Genomic DNA, 22358 nt, shown 5'->3' on the forward strand with positions numbered 1-22358 from the left:
AAATATCACGATACTACACAGTATCGATTTTTTCCCCCACCCCTAATACACACCTTCTCTGGACATATTCCTCGACTTGAACATGTCGACAACATGGTGGTTTTGAAAGATAGTTATCAGTGTTTCCAAAATAGGAACATATGCAAACCTATCGGTTACAATGACTTGATCAAAAGTCCCTGTGATCTTGTTTCTTCTACTGTCAAATCTTGTGCCAAGCACCATTTCAACAGGTTCAACAGTTGCCCATTTTTGTTTAAAGTGCCTATTTCGTTTAGCTTCTGAATTTAACAGTGTGAATGGGTTTTCAAAGTTTTTGAATGACTGCTCTAATTTCTTTTTACTTGTAGTGTCCTGTGAAGGTAAGCTCTGTAAAGCTGCATCTTTAGCCTGAGTATGAATCTCAAAAAACACTTCCTCCATTGAGGAGACAAAACTATTCACAGTAGATTGGCTTAGTCCAGCTGCCCTGAGCTGTGCAACAGTAGAGGCACACATATCCAAAGTGCTCTTATTTGAACTTTTCAACATTTCAGATGTTGTGGGTGTTTCTTCTACATTAGTTGACACCACCTCCCCTGTAGTGCTAACTTCTTTAACTGCCACATCAGGCTGTAAATTAACATCAGTGTCAGCCTGTTGGTCGAAATAGTTAAGGTGTTTGGTATTTAAATGTTTTCTAAAACCTGAAAAAGTGCCAAACACACAGCCACAGTCACGCTGGGCACATTTAAGGCGAAGATTTCTTCCAGGTAAGTAACCATGGACTAACCGTAAATGCCTAACAAGCATGTTTGAACCAGTAAACTCAGCCTGACAGACAAAACACTTCATGATGGAGAATTAACCTTCAAGCCCTAACGAAGCAACCTTGTCCTTATTTCAGCAACTCTGGGACTTTCTTTGACTTTGCCAACATCTATATTGTACACAGTGGTTTGGATGAACGTGTACATGTTGTGAAGCATGGTGTTGTAAGATGTGCCAAACACAAAATGTGCTTTAAACAGTTCATCAAAAGCACCAAGTGAAGAGGTAGACTTGCATGGTATGGCATTCTTGTCAAGAATAATGAAGAACTGGTGGATGTCATGCTTTTTCACCCCAACAGCCAGGAGGTAGGGTTGAGTGCTGGTAGTGATGGCATCAAGGTGCTCTTGGATATTTGTTCCAGTCTGAAAAGACAAATACAGACAGCCAATAAGAATCAAGTGTTTCTTAAACTGGTAATTCATACCATAAAAATAGAAAAGAAACAAACCTTCTTGAAGACCACAAGATGCCTTTCTGCTTGAGAAGCTGACACCTTTCCTGGTCTCTTCCGACCCTGACCAGATGGTGGAATCAGATGTAATAGCAATAGAATCGCTGAGAGGTCACTGTCCCAGCCTGAAAAAAAACATTTGTTTTTAATAAAGTTGAATCATCCTCATCAATAACAAATGTCAATGCATCTGCATTGACAAAATGTTTGAGTAGACCCAAAATACAAAAGGACAGCTGTTTTGTGACAAACATTATATATCCTGTGAATTTTCTAATTAACCCTTTAAAGCCGGTCGGAGCGGACACGCTCCATTTTGCGTAACTATTTTTAAATCCCGGTAGCACTGCAACCACGTAAGCTAGCGCAATAATTTTTTTTGCATATGAAACCGGAGGAGTTGTACTTACATCTTATGCCATCAGCTTGTCCTAGGTCACAGTTTCCTTCCACATATAGCTTTGCAAAAACTGCATAAAAAGCACTTGCAGCAACAAAAACATAATATTCCAGAAACACGCTTTGCCGATCCGATCAGCTGTTTGTAACACTTCCTACGTCCATCAGCGTGAACTATCACATGTCCTCCATGTCCTGCCCGAAACCGGAAGTGACGTCATTTTGCGGAAATGTAGTTTTTTACCATCGTGGCCTTATGAGCCTATACTTGTGTTTTTAAAAGTTATGTTTGACTTTATGACTTTCTGTGTCGTTTCTGGGATGCTGAGGACTCATATTGCACTGCTGGAAATATTTTATTTTGATGCATATGCTGATATTTTGCAAATTTGCACTATAATATATTTTTTCGTTTTTCCTGCAGTATATGAAAATTGGTGTATCTCAAAAATAAAACTATGAAGACACTTAAAATAAATTTCCTTTGGTGGGAAACTAGTTTGTGCAACTTTTTTGTATTTACAGTTTTGAGGGATAAGCCTCTTAAATTTCTCTAACTACAAATATATGTTAAAAAAATCAAAAACGATTTTACATTTTTTGTAGTTTATTGCACTTTTTTGCAATTTATGTAATTACTATGCACTTAATGCAGACATATTATTAAAATTTGGGCTAAAATGGTTGTATTGATGTATAGCAACTTGAAATGCTCCAAAAAATGGCTCCACAGCATGTAAAAATATACTATAAGCTCTGGCGGACTTGGTTCTATGGTAGGTCTTAAAGGGTTAAAGAAATAACAGCTCACCAATGTCAGCATTAACTTCAGTGGCATCCTCAGGAGAGTCAGCTGCCAGCAAGAGTTCTTCCAGGTAACTGGTAGAAGGAAGCTTCCTGCCTTGTTGGATAATCTTTCTTTTGAATGTTGTTGGCCACCTCTCCAGCAACCTGCCTGATACATCCTCACCAAACATCAGTACAAAATCCTGTTCGATCTGTAACAGGGATAGAGAACAGAGAATTATATCTGCTATCTGCAAAAAATAAAATGTGTTTACATTGTCAACGTAATGAAAAATATTCACCAAGCCTTTGATATCTTTGAAACATGGAAACACAGACAGTATGTTGCTTGACAGCAGGAGGTCAAGGACCATGTTGTGTCGATAAACAAATGTCAACTTCTTCTTCTTCTTGACTGTGTCTTCATCAGCTGAATGTTTCATCAGAGCGATTGCTTCCTTGCACTCATCCTCACTCAGCACGTTCTCTGTAACAAACGGCAACTCTCGTCTGACAGTTGGTCCACCGCACTGGTCTTCACCCGATGATCCATCTCCTGGTGCTAGACAATATGAAATACAACTTTATCAAAACTAATAATAACATTTGATAACCATTATTAATACAGAACAACAATTTGGAACTGTATTATATGTTTCCACTGAATTATAAATGTTACCTCCAGATGTTAATCGCCTCTCTTTAGCAGTGCATCTCTGTATGGTTTTAATCCTCCAGGCCAAGTACCCAGTGCCACTCTCGCCATCATAATAATGTTCCTTGGAGAGTGACATATACAGACATTTTGTTTATTAATTTATCAGTAAGTTATGTAACCATGAACAGTTGATAAGGACATACATTTTGGCAGGATTTAAAATTTTGATTTTAGTTGTATCAGTTATTACTGTTAGCTACTTACATAGCCATTTTTTTGAGTACGGGTCACTGAGGTAAGGGAAAAAGGTTACAATTCCTCTGGCATACATTTCTTTTACCTGCCGTGGTGGTGATGTACTGCAAGATCAAAAGGAAAAGAACTAGTCAGCTTCCCTGGAATTAATAGAGATTTAAAATAATTTGAAAATGATAGTAAAAATCACAGGGCCAGAAATAAATTACCCATTTTTTTCTGTCATGTCAGCTACCAATATGTTGACCATTTTTCTTCTGGTTTCATCCACCAGGGACTTGGTCCGATTGTACTCATTTATTATACGTTCTCCACCAGGTTTGCTTGTGAGAATGGATTCCACCAACTGGAAAACACAATAAAAACATTCTACATGTTGATATAACCACTACAGTTCAGAACACTTAAACTACAAACAAAAAAGACACTATTAGAAGAATGTGGAAATCTGTTAACTCTTACTTGCTTAGCTTCTGCATCCAGCTTCTGACGTTCCCTCAAAGGGCTGTCTGAAAGGATGACCGTATCCTGTGAATCTGATGAATGTGACGATGACAACTGGAACCGCTCAGGAGACACTTCTGCAACAGATGTTTCCAGACCTTAAAAATAGGAGCAAAACAAATCAGTTTACATGGTCCCTCCATAGACTCATTTTATACACTCTTTGATTAAACAATGTAATAATGACACTTAAAAAAAAAAAAAAAAAAAAAAAAAGACATCCAATGAAAAACAAATCACTCAAACAAACCTGTTTCATATTTGATGGTTAGTACCCCGGTTGAGGGATCTGTTACTATATCCTCAAAAACATCCTCATCCAACTCAGTCCCTGAACTATCAAAAACTTTCACTCCTTCTGTTACGGCTGGCGCACCAAACTTTGCAAATGCTGAAAACAAGCACACAAGTTTGTGTAAACAAAAAGACATGACATTTAATGTTTTGTAGCTTAAAATAAAGATCATTTCAAGATACTTTTTAAAAAATGAGTCAGATAAACAAAGGCTAAATTATTAAGCGCCACTAACATGCTTGATAAGTGGTAGATTAAAAGGAGTGACACTCACATTATGCAGTTTTTTTCCCCACTAAATATACATTCATAACTAAGATGCTTCCAAAACACAGATCATTTTCAATTAATCATAAAATGCCGTTTGAAGAGACTAAATAACAAAAAGAACTTAAAGCCCCTTGTACACCTTTTTAATACAATGTTGGCAATCAAAAACTCCTTAAGGCTTGGCTCAGATACTCCAACAAATTTCTGCACACCTCCGAGTTTTGCTTTAAGCAGCATGCTTCTGTAACCCATTCAAGTGTTACACCTGTTGTTCTTGCGTTGTGTTCTGGCGTGAAAGTAAGAGGCAGGAGACAGTACTGGGTCTTTGGCTCTTTACTGCACATCTGCAACACAGAAATATGTGTCTGTTCTGTGTGTGTCACGCGCCTGCCAGTACACCTCTCCTGATGAAGGAAAAAAAGAGTGCATGCTGTTAAAAAAAGACTGCCGCGAGTACGCTCTCAAGCCGCTAGCGATCAGGCTAACTTAGCATGCTAGCATTTCAGCTGCGTTCTCGGCTAAAACTCATTATAAGCGTATATTAGCGAACTCCGCCCTCCACGAAACTTATCCCGAACGAGTCTCTTAATGACAAACAAAAACGCGGCGGTTCGGCTGTATTCACATTGCAGCTTGGGGTCTGAACAAACTTTAATTCACAGAGAGCAACGTGGCAGTGACTTACCTCCGGCCATGCTGAAAGGAGCTGTGACCGGGGCACACATGCACGCGCCTACGTCACCACGCAGCGCACACACACACACACGAACGCACACAGACTCAGATCACACAGGTAGGAGACCGAGATGCAAAAATGACATATTTAATCAAAAAAAAAATGTGTTTTGGGTGAAATTCACAAGTATTTAACACATATGTTACACTTCCTGTAGACAGTAATTTCTTAAAGTCAGTGCTCTTCATTGAACTACAGTAAACAGAAAATGTGAATATTAAAACAGTCCCATAAACAGCCTTGCAATGTGATTTCTTACACTGCATGTTACTTTTATGTCAGTGTAACAAGGTGTCAAGATATAATCCTCAATACAAAACTAAAATAATAACTACTACTTTTTACCATTTGTCTGACCTAACTTAGCACTAGGGAGTCAGTATTTTGTTCATCTTTAGTTTAACATACTGAGCAGTCTGGTAACCAAAATGGAAAAAGCAGCAGGGTAACTTTTGTCAATACCATCAACTCACAATAAATACAAACGCTGTCATCTTAAATTCAAACTACTAAAAAAAAAAAAAGCATTAAAAACTGAATCCTGGACATTTTGGATATTTTATCAAGCTTATAACACCTGCTGGTTGGAATCCTGTAACTGTAAAATCGCTGAAGACAGCCGAGTTAAAATAAGACAATAACCTTACTGAAAACGACCTCTATATCTGGTACCTAGGTATCAAAAAAAGAAAAAAAGAAAGATGTAACATTTAGTGTAAAATTTTAATTAGTTAATGCTTGGGTTAGGTAATTTAAAATTTAACGATAACTAGCGAATTGCCCGCGCACTGAGGTTAGCCAAAATGCTAGTTAGCTAGCTAATGTTAATATGTAGATCCCAACACATGGAGGGTTTAATTTAATGGAATTTCGAACATGCTAGAACACAACACAATCACCACTACACACTGAAATAAATTTTGATAACAAACCTTACAGTCCAACACTGATATCAGTCAACTTTTTTAGCTAATTAACAACCTTACATTAGCATACAGACAGTGTCACATTTGCTTCTGGTACAAAATGAAATATATAATAAACATGGACAAAAGGAATGTAACCTTATTTTAACGTGCTACCTGTGCTTAAAATGTCGAATTGTTGGTTTAATAAGTAAATATGAACAACTTACCCTGCAACTGATGTGAAGAAAATGGCGTGGTGAAAAATCCTCTTGGTTTGAAAACGAGTCTGTGGTGGGAGGAGCTTTCTAGAGTAATGTTGACACTGCCTCTTTTAACTCCAGGAATCATCACCCACACTGGGGGGCGTTTTGCTCCAGCTGTTGTTATAATGACTCTATTAGAGTAAATACACTTTAACACTGCTGATTTAAAACTGGGAAATTTACTGTGTGTCCACGTCACTGTAAGTTTCTAGCTGACTCTCAGGTGTAACAGGTGTGCCAGCAGGAAAGAGTAATAATAACCTGCATCCTGAGGTTTGTCATGCAGGATTAAAGGAGCCAGGCTTTGTTCACCCAGCTAGGCTTGTATTTTACACTGACCCTGGGTCAGTATAAGTATCATACAGTTTAAACGAAGCACTGAAACTTGCACATATTTATTACAGATGCACTGAAGCTAATCGAGATATTTGCTGTCAATCTGTGGCTGCGATTAAACACTTTACTGGAAACTTTATTAACTAGTAACTTCATCAGTCATGACAGAAGCTAATATTTCTGTGCTAACATCGTTTAAACAGTAACAGCTTTACTCCAATATAAGCTAACGTTTACACCGTAACTTTAAGCTAGCACCATAAAGAAGGTAAAACACGTAATAATATCTACAGATGCATCTTAAAGCTGTTATATTAGCACTCGGTGTATTACTAACATAACCACATTAACATTATTGACACTCGCTGACTTTTAATAGTCATTCTATAAATGCTGTCCGTTTAAACGGTCTTACCTGTAAACACTGCTGTATCCACCGGATTCCAGCCAGCATACACCACTCCCTCCATAAATGCAATATACGATACAAAAGTATCGTTCTACCTGTTTTTCAGGTAGTTGTTTACATTATATAATTTATTTTGTTCAGTATACGTCACTACAATGTGATTTCGGAAATATATAAATATACGGACAACAGGCTCTTCCGCGGCAATCTCTTGTCGTCAATAAGCAACGTTTAGGGAGCTCTATAGTATTCAATGAGAGGACCCTGCACGTCGATTCTCGACGCGAGGGGGGTACCCTGCGCGTCGATAAGTGAAGCAGAGGGAGCCTCACCATGCGTCACACATTTGATGAGTTCGGAGTGAGAACGTGTTGTACATGTAATGAACTTGCTTCTCAATTATTTTCCTCTTTTCCTCAGAGACCCTGTAGAACCTCTGCCGGATTGGTTTTGCATCACCCACATCAATATCATGCTCTATCAAAGTTGTTTTAGAAGGTGTGTCTCTAAACAAGGTTGGACACCTTTTAATTAATGCAGACAGTTCTGCACATTTGTCAGCAGGCAAATGGCCCAACAGCACATCCAAGTTCTGAAGAGTTTCTGAATTCTTCAGACTACCAAGCAATAAATGATCATCAGGTGCTGCCACATCCTCCCCCCCACAATCTGACTGCGCCATTGTACAAGCAGTCAACCCTGGACTCGATGTGGAAGGAGAAATGAGAGAGCCTGACAGACCGACGGATAAAGGACGAACATGATATGGTTTCAACAAATTAACATGGCAAAGTTGATTTCTTTTCTGGCAATCTGGGGTAGCAATCAGATAATTCTGTTCAGACAGTTTCTGTACCACGGTGTAAGGCCCAGCAAACCGTGCCTGGAACGGTGACCCTGCAATCGGCAGTAAAGCCAAAACCTGGTCACCAGCACTAAACTGCTGCTCTTCAGAACACCGGTCATAAAAATATTTCATCTTGACCTGAGCCTTTTCAAGGTTCTGTTTGGCCAACTGACCTGCCACATACAGTCTGTGCCGAAAACCATTAACATAATCTATCAAGTTCACTGGTGGTACACCTGACAACCACTTATCGCACAGCACTGTCAATGGTCCCTGAACTTTGTGGCCCAAGACCAAGTCATTTGGGCTAAACCCAGTACTCTCCTGGCACACTTCTCGCGCTGCCAACAGAAGCCACTGTAAACCTTCCTCCCAGTCACTCCTCATTTCGGTGCAATAGGCACGTAACAAGGACTTCAGTGTTTGATGAAAGCGCTCTGTTGGGAAGCATTCATGTAACAAAGTGTTTTGCAGGTTACCTCTGTGGTGGCCATCTTGTTTTCCCAGTAAAGAGGAGGCCTGCCTCAATTGCAGCTCTTTTATAGGCCAGTCTGTATTAAGAAGGCATGTCTTTAGAGTATTTAAAGGGAGCAGGAAATGTAGTGATGGCCAAATGAAGCTTTCTGAAGCACTGAAGCTTGTATTGAAAAACGATTCATTACTCGAAGCTTTTCAACACAGTCCTCTCTGGTGACATCTGGTGGCCAAAAATATGAAGAGCAGCTTGAATCCACAAAATAAAACCGACTGCTTCATAATGATTGCTCACTCTACAGAGTAGAATTCTGTCTGATATTGGGCCGCCGTTGTGTTGCTTTAAACGTGTATTTTTTGGGGTGACAAAAATGTTTATTTCTTTAATAAATAATTTTGACCAGTAAACTCTCCTTGTTTAAATATGCACCATTGTGTGATCTTTCTTTGCTTGTGACTTCTTGATGTTGGTAAATACAATAATTGAAAAATACCACGTTACATATAATATACATATAATAATGTACAACACATTATGGAGTATGTTTCTGCTGTGAGGTCCCGCCTCCATGTACTTATGCAGTTAATCGCTAGACGGGTATTTTTATAAATAATATTACATTAGGGAAACTTTCCTATACATATTTTTGACCTGGGGGTAGAATTGATTGTGAACTGGAAAGGGAAAATGCTTATGAACTTGCAAATCAAAAACATGATGCATTTAAGGTAACCCTTTTTCATTTTTATTTAAGAAGAAAATTTGTTCCACTGTGCAATGGCCGAACCTGTTCCTTTTCGTGGAGATAATTTCTCCTGCCTTAAGAAAAATCCCTTCACATGGCACAGAAGAGGCTGGAGCGCAGAGAAACTGGTAGAGATGCAGTTATACAGTATACCTGGGCCCCACAAACTATCAGATAAAGAGAATAAATAAATTAAATTGCTGCACATTTTGCAGACTAGCAGTTTAAGATTATTTAAAACATAAAATATATCTTTTTATAACATTAAATGTAAAGAGTCAAATAGAAGTCTTTTTAAAGTTATTTAATGATATTTATATTATGAAAAGCAGATTTTTGACATTTTAAGTTTGTCCCGTTGTCAGATAAAATAAACACACACAAAACAAAAGCAAACAACAAGAACACAAAGCTGGAAAAATCAACTCAAAATACTCCCACACAACAGAACCTCCTCTATTCCTCGCTAGCTCCAAATCTCTCAGTAGAAATATCAGTGGTTTGCTATCTGTCACTGGTTAGCTAGCGTGAGCTATAGGCTAACAGCTAGCCTGTTAATGTCGCTAGAGTTCCACGCACATGTAAACAGCTCGTCTCTACTGCTTTAACTGTTAAAACAGAAGGCAATACTGCGGGTGACAAGGTTTATTATGTGAAACAGCAGCTTGTTTAGTTTAAACAGTCTGCATTAAGCTGGGCAAACACTGTGCAATTTTTTCAGTCACGTTATTCCGCTCCTGCTCAAACTGTACAATTGAATCTCAGGGGTTAGAAGTTCATAGGTCACGATGCAGGGTCTCACACTATACGGCCTGATGCTCTGATGCGACCTGAGTGCTCAAACTATGCGTTTATAACATGAAGCTTATCATACAAAATATGTCCCTCGCTCTCCCTCTTTGTGTCTTTCACTCACTCACACAGACACACACACCACCACCATCAACTTTGCTAAATTACTAATGAAAAACATTGACCAGGCAGCTGTGATTGAGCAGCAATGTCCATCCAACTCTTTTCATGGTTGTTGTAGTTGTGATAATTTTGTGAGGCCACATTGAAAAGCCTCAGATATGGAAGCGTAGAGCTGCCACCCAGGCAAAAGAAAAATAGAAAAGTAGATTGTTCTAACAATATACCTTTCACATTTGAAAAATATAATATCACGTTATTATAATTTACAGAATTATCACGTTCGTACAATATAAATATTATATAGGCTACATCGCAGCTCCAGTCACGGCTTCCATCACCGTTTTTCTTGTCTTTTCCCAGAGTAACAGGCAAACAGGAGGATCTATTGGCCAAGATATATTCATCTGCCAATTTAGCAGCGTCAGAAACTGTTGTCACTTCCCGTTCAGCAATGTAAGTGGCAACCACAGGAGGAACACAATCTTTAAACTGCTCCAATACCATTAACTCACATAAATCCTGAAAAGTTGTCACTCCCACTGCAGAACACCATCTGTTGAAGTGTTTAGTTAAATCCTTCGCAAACTCAATATGCGACAAATTCCTGTTGTGCATAATTTTATATTGTTGTTGATAATTAATTAATTAAAGCAACAAAACAACCTGAAGATCCGGTTGGGAGCCGAAAGAGCCGGCTCTTTTTAGTGAGCCAAGCCGAAAGAACCGGTTCTCTAAAAAGAGCCGGAAATCCCATCACTAATGGATACATGCTCTTTTCCTGAGTTTTAAGCAATTCTCCTTCACAAGATGACGTTTTCATCGAGGCCAAAGAAAAGAGTTTAGGAAAAGGAGATAGGCCCTAATTTTGAAATTGCACTCCGCGTGGTTACGTTGCGCAAGTTAGTCACGTGACCAAACCGAGTAACAAATCGCCACAGAGTCGGGCGGAGCAAAGTGTGTGTGTGTGTGCAGGAGAGGAGTCGAGCAGAGAGAGCTGCTTTTTCATGAAACGGGAGTAAAGTAGTGAACTTACAGGAACATATACCACTACCAACGATGGGATCAATATCTGCATCGATCTGCACACCCTTGTCTTCTGGATCGTAGCTGAGATCAGCGTGAACCACGTGGGTCTCTGCTCCCTGATCTGTTTCTTAAGACTTCCAGCTTCATCACGGAGTTTCTCTTGGTTTGTGGGCTCATCTAAGGTAAGCACCGAGCTAACTTTAATGCAGGTTGAGTTTATGTTGATTTTAGCTTTGTTGAGAATAATAGATTGTTTGGTCTACATTGGAGTTAGACAGACTGTAGAGTTTGTGATTGCTTGCAACATTATAATACGGCGGGTTTTACGGGGTAAGAATAGATATAGAAAAATAGTCTTTGAATATGAACAAAAGGATGGGGTGCAGGGCAGGAGAACAACCAGCCCCCACCCCCAGGACAGAAAGCCACAGGTACAAGCGTGGGGGAGGGCAATCAGCCTTTAGAATAGGACTGAATAGGACCGTCTCCAGATGCATCCAGGGCTGGACTGGGACAAAAAATCGGCCCGTGTTCCAGATTAACTGGCTTTGGTCGAACAGATGTGTGGTAGACTTGCGTTTCAGGAGCTGCTACAAACCAGCAAAAAACGCCAAAATGTGTAATCTGTGACACTTGTGAGGTTAATTCAAACACACCCCGTCAGTCTTGATGCTGTTGAACAACAAAATGTTTAAACATGTCACGAGTTGGTGATATATTCATGCGCGACGCGATGGCGAAAACAACAAACAATTAACACAGGACAGTAAGAGTAAACGATCGGGAGACTCTAGTCGTCGTTATCGTTCCCCTCCTACGTTTTATTACTCCGATTTCAGCGTTTTTGTTGCACAACTAAAGCGTGCAGTTTACTTTGTGTGCACTAACATGGACTCGAATCAACCAGCGCCACCTGTGGACAAGTGCCACAGCCTACAGCCAGATCAACTTGTGACACACATCTGCACCACATTTGAATTCGTTACATGCACAACACATTTGTACCTTTCAATTGTGTGTTTGTGCGTCTGTGTCTTTTCTCTGCAAACGAACATTTTAGAGTTGGTTGTTATATACAGTCTGTATAAGTGTGGTTGATGTGCCTTTCATAGTGTTTAACGTGAAGGCCCTGAGTACTTTCTCCCACACTGAAAACAGTTGGCCGTTTTCAGTCAACTGTTTTCACTGACTTTCAGCTTGTTGTGTTTGTGGATATATGACTGGCTTTAATTATCCATAAAATCATCACATTCTCTGTAAGATTTACATACTGCATATTTTACAGTGAAGGCTTTAAAGCTATGTTAATGCTGAAAGTACAAACATCACTAATGTCACATAACTTTGCCGACATATCTCCAACAGTCATGTTTTAATGTTCTTCGTTATTTAACATTTGCACTCAAATAAGTGGCATGACATTCAGTACTTTTAAATAGAGCAGGGCTATATGATTAAAACATATTTATTATGATATAATTAGAAAATTTACGATAACGATATAACTGACGATACAATTGACGCTAGACAAAATACTTTACAACTCCACAATTTTATTACTGCAAAAAAACCCAACCATCAATGTATTTTCACTATTTTCACTGTCGATTTTCAGAAAAATCAAAGGATTGATTTTAGGCTACGTCCAAACGTACACGGGTATTTTTGAAAATGGAGATTTTCCGTTTTTCGTTTTAAACAATAATCCTGTCCACACGTAAACACAGAAATGAAGGAAAACGCTGCTAGGAACATGCCAAAGCAACAGGTGGCGATATATTCCTAACCGTGTAGAAATGTTGGCCAATCAGAAGTCTAGAAGCCTTGGTGGGAAATGGTAAACAAAGATGGGGCATAGAAGCAGAACCGAGTCGTATGTGTGGAGGGACAGTAACTGTGTGAGTATATGTAAGCATTTAAACACTGCAGAGAGTACAATTAACAATTAACAGTAACAGTATTGTAGAAATTAATTTCACCGAAACAATAACGTGGCACACAGTGTGACGTCAAAAAAGGCGCACACCTTTGACGCTGCATTTTTTTTTCTCAGTTTTCCTTGTCCACACGTAAACGCAAAAACGTCTGGCAGGCGTTTTTAGAAATCTCAGTAATACCTTACCACAGTAATACCGACAGCCCGCTGGCACGCTCTACCAAAAATAGTGCTTTGTTGTGTATCTAATGGACGCCACTGAAGTTGCTGCATTTTTACAAACCAATTCTGGTTCATCTCTTTCACTCAACGATCCGCTTTCACCCTTCTCATTCTCCGTCACCGCTGTGCTTTTTCCAGCCATGTGCGTATGAAAACAAAGGCATTGCGCATGCGTGTTTTATCCATATTTTATCCATATATCTGTATTTCATTTTCTTATCGTTGTCCAACATTATACCGGTATTAATGTGAGCGGTATGATATAGCCCAGCCCTACTTTTAAAAGTTTACTATTTGGCTGCCCCATATCAACCATCCGCTGTTTTTTTTTTTTTCCTCTAAAAAATTATCCACACCCACCAACGCGCTCTGAATTTTGTAATGGGTTGAATTTGACCCATCCTTCAAACGCAGGGAAAAAAAGGATGGATTTTCGGCCACATTTGGAGCAGCCTTTGAATTGGGACAGCCTTTGTCGCGTCGCTGTGACGTAATCAGCTGAGGCAGCTCTTACTCCTCATTTTATGACTGGCAGACCCCCACTGTCATTCTTGTGAGATTTAGGGTGACACGAAATGCTTGGAGAACAAAAGTCAATTTTTGTCCTTTAAACAGGGGTTAAAAAAGTCATCCTAACAAAACACTAAGAATCGTAGTGGTGTTTCCACTTCCATTGCAAATTTCTTCTTTGATTCTTTGCAGTCTCTCTCCTAGTTCGTTAAAATGTCTTACATGTGTGAGTTGCTGAAGCATATGTCGCGGGTCCCCCTTTTTTGCAAACAAAAGAACGATGGGACTGAGACAATTTTCCCCTCAGGATGGCCAGTCACCACGTGATTCATCAAAAGTTACCTGAGAAATCCTGCTCAACAAGGCCAAACTGTTATGGAAATTTTAGAAAATTAGCAGCAAGGCACCCTGTGAGCTGGGCAATGTTGGGTAAGTTACTTTAAAAAAGTAATTAATTACTAATTACTTAGTCAATATTGTATTTAAAATATTTATCTAATTACTGTGTCAGAAAAGTAACTTAATTACTAAATAAGTAATTTAACTAAATACTTCTTAAAATCCCTATAAACCTTGAGTGGGCAAACAATAGAAATTAAACTCTTTAAAAAATGTATTTATTATTTAAAGACAGAGACTCTACAGTACGCAGCAGTAGCATCTCTTCCACAATGTAGCCTGCAATCATTTTTTAAGCTCACCTTCAGATGCAAGTACATTGTAAGTAACTGTAATTAAAATACATAAAAATGAACAGTATTTAGTTACTCTACTTTTTCAGTGGAAAAGTAATTTAATTACAGTAACGCATTACTTAGTAAGGCATTACAACCAACACTGGAGCTGGGTTGGAAGTGTGTTTAATAAACACATTACAATTGGAATGGGAGCATCCCAGTCAACACAAGGATCATCTCTGAAGTTTTGCCGCCACCCTCACAGACACTCTCAAACAAAGAACATTCCACAGGACATCACGTATCCCTATACCTTCAGTCCAGCTCATCCTTGACCTCAGAGAAAAATTACAACCACCTGTCACCTCCCTTAAAGTAGGATGTCTGGAGATCTTCCAGTCTACGATGGGTCCACTGTGAAGGTGCAATAACATGGGGCCCACTTGTGATAACATTCTATGTGAATGCATACAACTGATGAACACTGAAGTGAGGAAATAATATTACTATTACTAATGTGATATGATTAATACATAGGAAAAGAAGTCTGCCACCACATCATGAAAATAACACACCGGTGGTAAATACACATAGAAATGAACAATTACAAGATTAAGTCTGCATAGCCCACAAGTTCATGCGACCCTAGGATGTCGCTGTCATCTTCCTGTTCCTGAAAAAAACATACATGCATCAACCCTTTCCTTGTCTGCTTGGAGTAGGTACAATCTTGCATATCAGTGTCAAGTCAGTCAACCATTTGTTCCCATTATCAGTCCCATTATCAGTCCAGTCAGTCCTCATATGTTTATTGCTGAAAGCACAACTTCTTCTGTCGACTTAAGTTTCTACTGCCAGTAGTGATGTGTCGGTCGCGAACGAAATGAATCTCAGAGCTGGGTCTTTGAAGTGAACGTCACGAGTTGTAGGGTCTTTTTTTCTTTCTCTCACCCTCTCTGTCGCACTTTTTTTCCCGCTTCACTCCGCACGTGAGCCTTGTGCTTTGCGCTGGGAAGAAGGGGGAGGGGCAGTAGTTACGCTCGCAGTAGCACATGAACAGAGCGAGACAGAAAGAGAGCCAGGGACAACAACATCACTTTAGAAAGGTATAGGAATCAACCACAACTATTTTCAGTTGCAGATGATAAAGGATTCAGAAAGTTTATTTACGCAGGCCCATATGACAGAGAATATGCATCTTCTTTTTGTTTTCATATTTTAATTTATATTTAATTGTGTTGTGGTTTGCAGCGTTTTGTTTTGTTTCACTTTAAATTTGTTTAAAAGGAAAAAGATGAAAATTTAAATAGTTAAAAGTTGAAATGTAAAAAGTTGGGTTTTGTATCATATGATTAATTTATTACAGTTTATGTGGAGTGAATGAATAAAAGTATAGTTACGGTGGTCCCTAGAGACAAAGCACGTACGAACTCCAAAACACGTACAAAACACAACAGAAGTGCTCCAGGATGCTAGGCGCAGTGTAATTACATTAGTAATTCCTTTTGTGCATAATTTTATATTGTTGTTAATAATAAATTAATTAAAGCAACAAAACAACCTCAAGAGCTGGCTGGGAGGCGAAAGAGCCAGCTCTTTTTAGTGAGCCGAGACGAAAGAGCCGGTTCTCTAAAAAGAGCCGGAAATCCCATCACTAACTGCCAGCAACATGACATCATTTCAAAAAAGAAAAAAGACAAATTCAGAATGGATTACCTTGCTGATTCCATTTAGACAAGGGACTTAGGACTTACTATCTAATCGTGTCCCACATAGGTGACTTTCTCCAGAGCCCAATGTAATGTGGAGAAGCTCACTTTACCATCGTTTTTAAAGCAACAGTGTTGTATAGCACTTTTAGTTCCAATCATGCAGGCCTGCTTGAAGGAGAGCAGATTCTCAAACCTAACTTTCAGTGCACTCCTCAAACATTAAAAAATAAAATAAAATTCTACAAAATGTAAAAATATGAAAGCCTAGTTTTAGGACTTTTCACTTCCACTTGGTAACAAAAATGCAAGTTTCATTCCATGTAACAAGGTGTATGTCATGGTAAAATCTCACCCACACATCAGGAACAAGAAACTAAGAATCTACTAGTCTCACTCATTTAATCCCTCTGCTGCATTCTGTTCACCGCTCCTTGAAGGTTAAAATATCAATACTACACTCTCAATATCAGGAGAGCAAATCAATATGTCCTTCTTGTTTCAGAAACATCTAAAGTCAGGTTCAGCTAAATCCTAAGCGTTTGCAAGTTCACCAAGTGAATGTAAAGGTGTTGTTAACACCGTCAACAGGTACCCCCTCGTGATGTGTGCCACTTCCAATGTGATTTTTGACACCCCCATATGGAGGACAACAAGAGCCACGCACATCGAAATAAAGAATTCTGTGCTTGAATAATGAATTGTAGAATAAATTCTTCATTTGTGAAATTTTTCAATCCCTCATTAACAAAGTGATTTTTGAAATGTTTTTTAAACTCCTAGGATGGTAATGAGATGCAGTATAAACTTAGTTGGCTGAGTTTATACTGCTACCGATGAGTCGGAGCGGGACTCTTGTGGATCTATGGAAGTCCATATTTACTTATTAAATTTTTTGATTCACACATGGTACAGCAGTAATTCATTTCCTATACACAACCTTCTTGTTAATTAAAGTAACACTGTTTCCATGCATGAACAGGAGCAGGAAGAAGAATAAATTCTCATTGACACCTGCCCCCTATCTGTGATGATGCAAGTAGGAAACCAAAATTACACTCTGACAATATTCTACACAAAACAAGACAAGACAAAACAAACAGAACAATATACTCAACAGTGAGCAATACCACTAAATATCAAACTGAAAGGATAATTTTGTCTACAGTTAATTCTGTTATTTTCAACTTCTTCATATTGGTTTATCGTTTTATTGTTATAGCAGATTTTAAATTGAGAAACCTTTGTACAACACATGAGATGATCATTGAGAGAATTCCAGTTTCTTATGCCCATGACTGTTGGACACATTTGCCTTTGTGTGGTTCGAGCAAACCGATGCTTAAAATAAAACTTCCTTCTCCCGTCCCCATGTTCTGAACACAACACAAATACACCTTGTAACTTAAGAGGTAGTGTTTTATTTTTTGCCCTAAATATAATAATTAATGTCTGTAATTTCACTATATCTTCTAGTTTTCATAATTTCGATTTTATATACAAACTGTTACTGTCTTCTCTATACTTAACGTTATGCATAATTCAAAGCGCTCTCTTCTGTAATAAATATAATGGTTTGGTTATTGGTCACATATGTATTCCCCCATACTTCAACACAATAACTCAGATAGGGTAGAAACAATGAAAAGTATAATATTCTATATCTAGCAAGAAATTAATGAAAATATGATCAATTAAAGTTGCTAACTTTTCAGTTATTCTAATAGGTTTAGTAATCAGAGGGTAAAACCCTCTTCCAAATATTAACTCAAAAAATCTGATGATGACTTATGATTGGACATTAAAAAAAATATTATAATCCCCGCAAATACAAAATGTCTTATTTCCCTTTACCTTGCTCAATAAATCTTCTACTACTGTGAATGTTTCTATGAGTGTTCCAGGCCTCCTATACATACAAGTAACAATTATATTACCCTTTATTTCCATTTCTATTTCTACTGTCACACACTCCATTAAATTATCAATAGCCACAGACATATATTCAACCTGCTTACATTTCAAATCCCTATCAACAAAAAGTGCAATACCTCCTGCCTTCTTATTAGATCTATTTATATGATATAATTCATACCCATCAATGTGAAAGACCCAGCCCCTTTCTTCATCTGTCCATATTTCAGATAGTGCTATAACTTTAAACTTGCCCTTCAGATTATTCAAAAAATCATTGATCAGAACAAAGCTTTTATAGAGGCTTCTACAGTTGAAATGAATTCATGAAAATTTATTGCCTATGTCAACATTATCCCTAAATAATGTTGACATATATAAAGGGTGTAGCATTCCCTGGGTAAAGGCGGTGATATACAGGACAGTCAGTGGTTTTTCCCTTTCAAGTTCTTGTAGGCAACTGATGACTTTCTTTTTGTAGTTTTTTCTGGGGTTTTACCTTGAAGCTTCAAAGGTATTGTCGTCACTGAGGAGTTTAGTCATGTTTATTTGCTCTGCTTCTTTTTGTCAGGGATAAAATACGTCTATATACTTTTTGTGTCCCAGCTGAGTAACAGCACAAGAGTTTGGTGGAGCAACAGAGGAACAATTTCAGCCATTTGGACTCAGCTCAGCCACTACAGAGGAAACAATGTCTTTAACACAAAAGGTGAGAAAAATATCACAGTTACACTGTTATTGAAACTGTGTGCACAGCTGGTTGGTTTTTAAAAAACAATTAACAGCAGCTTTATCTTTTCCATCCTGGGCTCCTCCATATATACAGAATCTACATTCACAACCAAAAACCACAGAAGTTAAAATATGATCTTTGTATTTTCTTCTATCAGCACATATTGAAACAACAATATCATCACTTGAACTCAAAATAATTTATGAAGTAAAAGATTTTCTCCTCTTATATATTACTTCAATAATGTAATTTTCATTACAACTCCCATTGTAGGACATCATTGTAATGCGATACTATCACCAGAAGGTGGTGGTAACACACCAACAATGTGGTTGTTTTTTTTTTTTTTGACATGTTTGATTCCACCAGTGGAGGGAGCTTTAGTTTGTTCCATGACTGCATTTCACTCACTGCCTCTGTTTGTATCTCTGTCACTGTAGGACCAACATGGAGCAAGAAGTCAGCGCTCTCAGGAGGCCGACAAACGTCAAAGAAGAAAGGGAGAGAAAACCTACAGCTGTGATGAGTGTGGGAAGAATTTTACCCGGACTGGCAACCTAAAAACACACCAACTCTTCCACAGTGGAGTTAAAGCGTACAGCTGTGAGTTGTGTGGAAAGTCTTTTACCCTGGCTCAAACCTTAAAAACACACCAATTCATCCACAGTGGAGTTAAACCTTACAGCTGTGACTTGTGTGGAAAGTCTTTTACCCAGGCTGGAAACTTAAAAAATCACCAACTCATCCACAGTGGAGTTAAAGCACACAGCTGTGAGTTGTGTGGGAAGGAATTTGCCCGGGCTAGAGGCTTAAAAATACACCAACTCATCCACAGTGGATTTAAAGCACACAGCTGTGAGTTGTGTGGTAAGGCTTTTGCTCAAAATGGCGACTTACAGAGGCATCTAGTTACCCACTCTGGAATTAAGGCCTACAGCTGCGACTTTTGTGGAAAAAGGTTCAGCGACAAACAGTACCGAAATATTCACCTACGGATTCACACTGGAAATGATGTTTCCTGCTGTGATCAGTGTGGGAAACTGTTTACAACAGACACACAGTTAAAAATACACATGTTTAGCCACACTGAGGAGAGACTTTACAAATGTGACCTGTGTGAGAAGACTTTTAAATATCCACATCACCTGAGAAACCACCGACACATCCACACCAGAAAATAACTCTACAAGTGCAGTTACTGTCAGGATGTATTGATTTTTTTATCTTGTAATTGTAACCTGAGTGTTTGGAACAAGTCTGATCAGTAAACTTATGGAGTTATACTGAATAAACTGTTTGGGAAAATGAAGAGTCGTTTTCTCTCAGTAACCTGAGTGTTATAATGTAAACAGTAAAATGTAATTGGACGTTGGCAGAGATGCTTTTTATTTCAGGCGACGTTCAGGATAAAAATAAAAAAGCAGAGCGATGCACATGGATCCAGTTCTGAACCCTGTCGTCACTGTGGTGGTGGGAAAGTTTCTCTGTGACCTTTGTGGAAAAACTTCCAATCATCAACGGGACCTAAAACCACATCAACGTAGCCACACTGGAGACAAAATGAACTACTGCAAAGAATGTGGGAGAGGCTTCCACACACCAAGTACATTAAAAATACATGAACTCTTCCACAGTGGGGTTAAAAAGCACATCTGTGACCAGTGTGGGTCATCCTTCACCACTGCACGTGAGCTTAACGAAAAAGCATAAGTGAATCCACACAGGAGAGACTCCATACAAGTGCAGACACTGTGACAAAAGCTTCTCACAATCAGGTCATAGTAACAAACATGAACATACACACATGGAAGTGAACTTCAGCTGTGACCAGTGTGACAAGAGCTTCAGGAATCTCAGTTCATACTCCGAACACAAACGATCCCACACTGTAAATAAACCTGTTTCAGGCTCAAACTTAAAAACCTTGAGATCAGGCTCCACAGAGTTCAGATGGAATCTCCTGTAAAGAGTGTCAGCTGATGTCACACTTGGATCTGATGAGGTAGCTCCGATTTCTGGACCTGCAGTGAATAATCCTGAATGTTACATTTAGGAAGCTGCATGTATAGATATGTATATCAAGTTTATGTTTTTTCCTTTGAGGGATTTTAATTCTCTAAAATGTTTTCCTTGTTACATTTTGATCTTTGTTCCCTTAGGACACAGTAGTGTTTAGTAGTTGTACTTGTTACTGTATTATTAAAGTTATAGGTATGTTTCTTTTTACAAAACTGATATTGTATCAAAATTGCAGATATGGATATATATTTCAATTTCTTTCATTTGAACTTTGTTTGCAAAATTAACTCTTTTTATGTATTCATTTAATGTGTTACCTCAGTTAAATTTCAATCCTTCATTCATATTTAATCTTTTGCTGTGGTAAAATCTTCTCTTAGATAATTTTCTCCCAAAACTGCAAATAATTTCACAGCAGTTGCTCTTAAAACTTCCAAAATGAACTAAATCTGTCCACCAGCTTTGAAACAACACCTGCTGTGACTTTATGTCCAGAAAGAATAAACTCAAGCTAAACTGGTTTTGGGCTGTACTTCCACGTAATACCAGTTTGTACCAGAAGATGAAGCAGTGAGTCAGTGTAACCTTTATTCAATTGGCAAATTGGCAAAGACCACATTCATATTCACAGTGGCAGCAAAGAAATGGTGAAAGTTCAATAATTCAAATTCGATTAAACCTCTATTTTTGGCTCCTCCTTTCACTTTAGTGTGTTTACTGTGTTCTTGAAGTCCACATGTTGTTTCTAATGAATTCATTTTGATCCACATGTTCTGCAGCTTTTTTCTTGTTGATTTGAAGTTTGTATTATGAAATCGTGATTTGATTTGATCCTATATTTGATGAACTGTGAAAAATAAAGAAATGGTCTCACAACAAGTAGTTTGAGCCCTGATTTCAGATTCAAAGTAATTTAACTGTTTTCAGTGGTATATGTGGAGGTTTATCACAGGAGGAACCTTGGCTGTTCTCCACTAACATTGAACAGGGTTCCTGCAGCTCATTAAAAACTCTGAAATGATCTTCAAAGACAAAGATGTTTGATTTTTCTTAAAAACAAGATGTGGGCATGTTTTCAGAGAGTGTGTTTAAGATTCGTTGTAATTAACATCTCACAAAGCAGATGTTCCTGCATTGCAACAGCGGTTTGCAGATGTGTTCTCCCCCCTGCCTGTCTGCATGACTCTCATGGAGCACCACTTTGAAACACAGCCTGGCGTGAAAGTCTGTTCATGACCTAACATGTTGTCTGAGCACAAGAGACAAACTGTGCAAAAGGAATTGGCTGAAATGGTGAAAATGCTGTTATCAGAGGATGAAATGAGGATTTGTTCCTCAGTGTTTGGTCTCCTATGCTTACCTTTTCTCCAGATGATTTGTCGCAGCTGTTGAGAGGGGCCGGTTGTCTTTAAGGTGCTTCCAGGTAATTAAGAAGTGAGCGCACGGTTTTATACGGTTCTGTGATGATTATCACAAAGTGAACAAGATCTCATGGTTTGATGCTTATCCCATGCCCCAGGTTGACCTGGACTGGTTAAGCACTGCTT

The 22358-nt window shown here is 38.5% G+C and overlaps 2 protein-coding genes and 1 long non-coding RNA gene across 3 annotated transcripts; 1 reads left to right on the forward strand and 2 right to left on the reverse strand.

Annotated features, from left to right (window-relative positions):
- Positions 1-678: 678 nt before the first annotated feature.
- LOC146389799 (uncharacterized) lies at positions 679-3003 on the reverse strand. The gene is made up of 4 exons (XM_084912887.1): positions 2752-3003; positions 2475-2661; positions 1262-1389; positions 679-1175 (listed from the first exon to the last, which is right to left on the reverse strand). Exons 1-4 carry the CDS (start codon positions 2890-2892, stop codon positions 858-860), a joined length of 774 nt encoding a protein of 257 aa, XP_084769013.1. The 5' UTR covers positions 2893-3003; the 3' UTR covers positions 679-857.
- Positions 3004-3130: 127 nt separating this feature from the next.
- On the reverse strand, positions 3131-4735 carry LOC146389800 (uncharacterized). Its single transcript, XM_084913822.1, has 6 exons — positions 4644-4735; positions 4117-4257; positions 3825-3964; positions 3572-3708; positions 3372-3466; positions 3131-3228 (listed from the first exon to the last, which is right to left on the reverse strand). Coding segments are annotated over exons 1-6 (555 nt in total). The 5' UTR covers positions 4684-4735; the 3' UTR covers positions 3131-3226.
- Positions 4736-10967: 6232 nt separating this feature from the next.
- Positions 10968-21679, forward strand: LOC146389801 (uncharacterized). The gene is made up of 3 exons (XR_014798560.1): positions 10968-11273; positions 18631-18768; positions 19233-21679. It is a non-coding gene; the product is annotated as an uncharacterized LOC146389801 (long non-coding RNA).
- Positions 21680-22358: the final 679 nt, after the last annotated feature.

This window comes from Perissodus microlepis, chromosome 3 (assembly GCF_051167445.1).
Source record: "Perissodus microlepis isolate ML-2025 ecotype Zambia chromosome 3, ASM5116744v1, whole genome shotgun sequence".
Lineage (NCBI taxonomy): Eukaryota > Metazoa > Chordata > Actinopteri > Cichliformes > Cichlidae > Perissodus > Perissodus microlepis.